Raw genomic sequence first — 4156 nt, forward strand, 5'->3', positions numbered from 1 at the left:
GTAGATTGGGCTCTTTTCCTAAAACTGTGTTAGAGACTTTTACAGCAATCTTGTCACTGTTAATACAGTTGCAGTTTTGAATCTGAACAAAGCAACTTGGTCTAGAGAGTCCAGCAGCTGCAGCTATTCCAGTAGAGCCTCAAATGTTTTCTGTCCAGAGTGAAAGGCTCAGGGAAGCTCCTGGGCTGGCTTTATTGCCTCCCATGTATACAAGCTTTGTCACTTTTCCTAAAGGCGTTGAAGCTCTTGTACTAGCATTTGCTCCACACTGCCCCACCCTCAATGTGTTTTGCATTTCTCTTTGTCTTCTTCTGCCTTTTTGTTATGGGAAAGAGCCATCCCAGGAGGACCTCTTGTTTTCAGGTATGTTAATGTTTTAGTTCTAAAATTTTGTCACTTTCTTTGTTCATTATTGCTCCAATTTCCAGTTATAATTCATCTTTCACCTGCAATAACCTATAGTTTTTCCTACAATCTAAACATTTTTGTTAGTGTTATGTTGATACAGGAACTCACCAATTAGCTCAGTTTCCTTCAATACTGAGCCACGTATACCAGTGTGCACTGCTAGGCCAAGTTTACTAGAGTTTTGACACACGTTTTTCTGCTTTCTGATTTTGATACTTCCCTTTTCTGTTATTGCTTCCTTAACTATCCATTTGATCTTAAAGAATGTTATGACCCATTGCTCTATTCCCTTTCTTTCTTGGGCTGTATATTGTCCTTTATATGCCTTGATGTCTACAGTGACATTACAGGAGCAAATGTCTGTGCAAACTGGAGAGAAATAAATAAAGCCTAGTGCTCACACTGGTGAAGGAATCAGATGCATCAACAAAGGTAGGAGACATGGATAATAAAAAGGATCCTTGTTGTGCAAATGAATTCATGTAAATTTCTTGTCTGCTTTATAACAGAATAGGTATTACTCTATATTTATATACATGTTTGAATTAGATAGTCACTAGTCTTTAGAATATTTACATTACTGTTGTATTGATTAAAATGAAAGCAATTTTATACCATCTAACAACTATCATATTACTAATCATAAGTGAAATGCACAATAAATTTTATGAACATGATAAACCTGAATTATTTATGTCAGAAATGAGATGAATTATGATCTAAATAAATGCATACTTATGAACTAGCATATATTAGTATATGGATATGTATGCAAGCATATATGACTATATTAAAAGTAAAATTATTAATCTTCTCAGTCCCAGTATTTGAAGTATAACTAACTATATAAGATTATTAGGTAATTGTTTGCTTGTCGAAAGAACTTTGGAAAATATGTATAAGTACCTAAGTGGCTTCATTCTGTTGCATAGAAGTTAAGATATTTTGCTTTTTATGTGAGTTTGAATTTTATACTTTTTCTTGTCAGAAATTAAATGATTAAAGTTTAATATATGAATAGTCAAAACAATGAAAATAAGTTTATTTGATTTGATGACAGTACATAAGAATTCTGCTTTCTTCAGCATCAACTATGGAAGACTCCAATCCATTTTGTGTTATGTATGAAGCATCTGGATGAAGCTCAGATGAGTTTTCTTGCAAAGTGTAAGATTTTTGAGAAGAAAACTATAAACCATTTTATTAGTAAATTTTGATGTTTACTTGGCATTGTACATTCGAGTACATTTAATTTGTGTGTTATAAATTCTCAAGATTCAGCTAAACATACATCAAAAGACTATATTCAGAAATATTTAGCGCTATCGTTGAATTCTGAACATCATCTTGGAAACAATGAATGGTGTCCTTTATTACATATTATTAACTACTTTAAGTTTGGAGTTTCTAATGGGAAATTTAGGCAATGCATTCACAGTTTTGGTGAACATTATGAACTGGTTAAAGTGGAGAAAGATATCTTTCATAGACCAGATCTTGACTGCTCTGGCAATTTCCAGAATTGCTTTGCTCTTTTTACTAACTGCAGGTATATTTGTATCTGAACAATACCCAGACATAGTAATATCTAGAAGAATTATCAGACAAATTTGTATTTTCTGGACAGTAACCAATCATTTCAGTATCTGGCTTGCTACATGTCTCAGCATCTTCTATTTTCTCAAGATAGCTAGTTTTTCAAACTCTATTTTTCTTCATCTAAAGTGGAGAGTAAAAAAAATAGTTTCAGGGACACTGTTGGCATCTCTGCTCCTCTTGTTTTTAAACATTTTAGTTGCAAACACACATGTTGATCTCTGGATTGACAGAACTGAAGCCAATGTATTCTTCAGAGTTATATCAAGTAATTATTCTCAAGTTCCAAGGCTCATTTTACTCACCAACACTGTGTTCACACTCATCCCCTTCACCGTGACCCTAGCTGTGTTTCTCTTACTCATCTTCTCCCTGTGGAGACATCTGAAAAACATGCAGCACAACGCCAAGGGCTCCAGAGATGTCAGCACCGCAGCTCACATAAAGGCTCTGCAAATGGTGGTAATCTTCCTGTTACTGTACAGTATTTATTTTCTGTCATTTCTTTTGGAGTTTTGTAGTATTAAGTATGAGCTGAAAAATTCACTTTCTCTGCTTTTCTGTGTTACTGAAGTTGCTTTCCCTTCCTGCCACTCCTGTGTCTTGATTCTAGAAAACACTAAACTTAGACAGGCATTTATTTCTATGGTGTGGTGGCTGAGGTGCAGGCTTAGTGATGTGGAACCCTCATTTTCCTAAAATGTAGATCATCTTTTGTATTTTAGAAGTATATTAGTTCTTAATAAATTACTTTAGTATAAATTTCAACCTTCTGTATTTCACTTGTAGTATTTTGAATTGTGTAGATTAGTTATTACACTAAATATTACAGCCGTAGCAGAAAACATGGAAATACTTATGATACTCTAAATGAAAAACATGAATATGAACTAAATAAATATATGAACATATAATATTAGCAAAACATATTTTTCTATATAGAATTAATCACTTTGACAGTTTTAAATGACTTTTGTTAACATGTAAAATACATGTGTGTGTGTGTATTTATGTGGCCTGTGTTCAGTGTTTCTAAATCTGTAATAAAGATTTTGTGAATCTTTAGAAGGAAACCCTAGGTATGTTTTATCAACATTTTTCTCTTTGAATATTGTTTATCTATTTGTTTGCTCACTGAAAAATGTTGAATATATTTTCTGTATGTCTTTCAGATCCTATTTGATGGGGGCACATATGTTATAAAATGTGTACATGTGTAACAAGAGGAGGATGTTATAGTACTTATGTATAGCTCATTGACATTTGAAAATTTCAGACTACTTTTTGAATATTGTTGAATAAATTCATTTTTTGGAATGGAGGTTAAAGGACTGAATTGGAAAACATAAAAATTGTACAGTCTATTGTTGTTTGTTATTCTTTTCCTTAGAAAACAATAAGAAAAGAATTCAGTGCTAAGAGAAATGCTTTGTAAAATATCTGCAGTTGAATGAATTTTTAAATATGAAACTTATGATTGTGTAATACTAACAGTCTAAGATGAAACTCAGGAAAAGAAAACCAGATAAAAGTCAAAGTATAAATTTCTTGGTGAAATTAAATAGATATAGTAAATATCAATGAGAGATAAAATATAAATTGCATTATAGTAACATATCAAACACAATACAATCCACAGGGCAAAAAAAATGGATGTACACAGCACAATTTTCATTAATAAACAAATCTCGGAGAAATTTCATGTTTTCAGTACGGAGATGGTAGCCTGTCCACTTTCCTTCTACTGTGCTGCCATGGCACTGGAAACCACAGAACACGGCACTCAGCAGGCTCTTTCAGCACCACTGCAAATAACTTAGAGAGAACACGTCTAGCAAGATTCCTGTCTGTTAGGAGCTTTAACTTCATCAGCACACTAGATTTACTGCCATATCTAGACAGTGGAATTCTAGCTCAGTGATCATGGCTATGCTTCCTTTAATAGTGTCTTGTTATCAGCCTTGGATTGATGTGTGTGTGTGTCTGTCTGTCTATGTGTGCTTCTTAGTTGAATACAATGATGCTATAAGACATTAATTACCAGCAGATAATTGTTGATAAGAGGAATTTTCCAAAGGAGATTCTATAGACAATAAGGCACCTTAGAAAGAAAAGAACTCTATTACATGAATGCAATTTATCTGCTGAAACA

At 33.1% G+C, this 4156-nt stretch overlaps 1 protein-coding gene across 1 annotated transcript; it reads left to right on the forward strand.

The window, feature by feature from the left end:
- The first annotated feature begins 1764 nt into the window (after positions 1 to 1764).
- On the forward strand, positions 1765 to 2703 carry LOC125399342 (taste receptor type 2 member 140-like). The gene has a single exon (XM_048432812.3). It carries the CDS (start codon positions 1765 to 1767, stop codon positions 2701 to 2703), a length of 939 nt encoding a protein of 312 aa, XP_048288769.3.
- The last annotated feature ends 1453 nt before the right edge of the window (positions 2704 to 4156 follow it).

The sequence above is a fragment of the Myodes glareolus genome, chromosome 3 (genome assembly GCF_982192425.1).
Source record: "Myodes glareolus chromosome 3, mMyoGla1.1, whole genome shotgun sequence".
Classification (NCBI taxonomy): Eukaryota; Metazoa; Chordata; class Mammalia; order Rodentia; family Cricetidae; genus Myodes; species Myodes glareolus.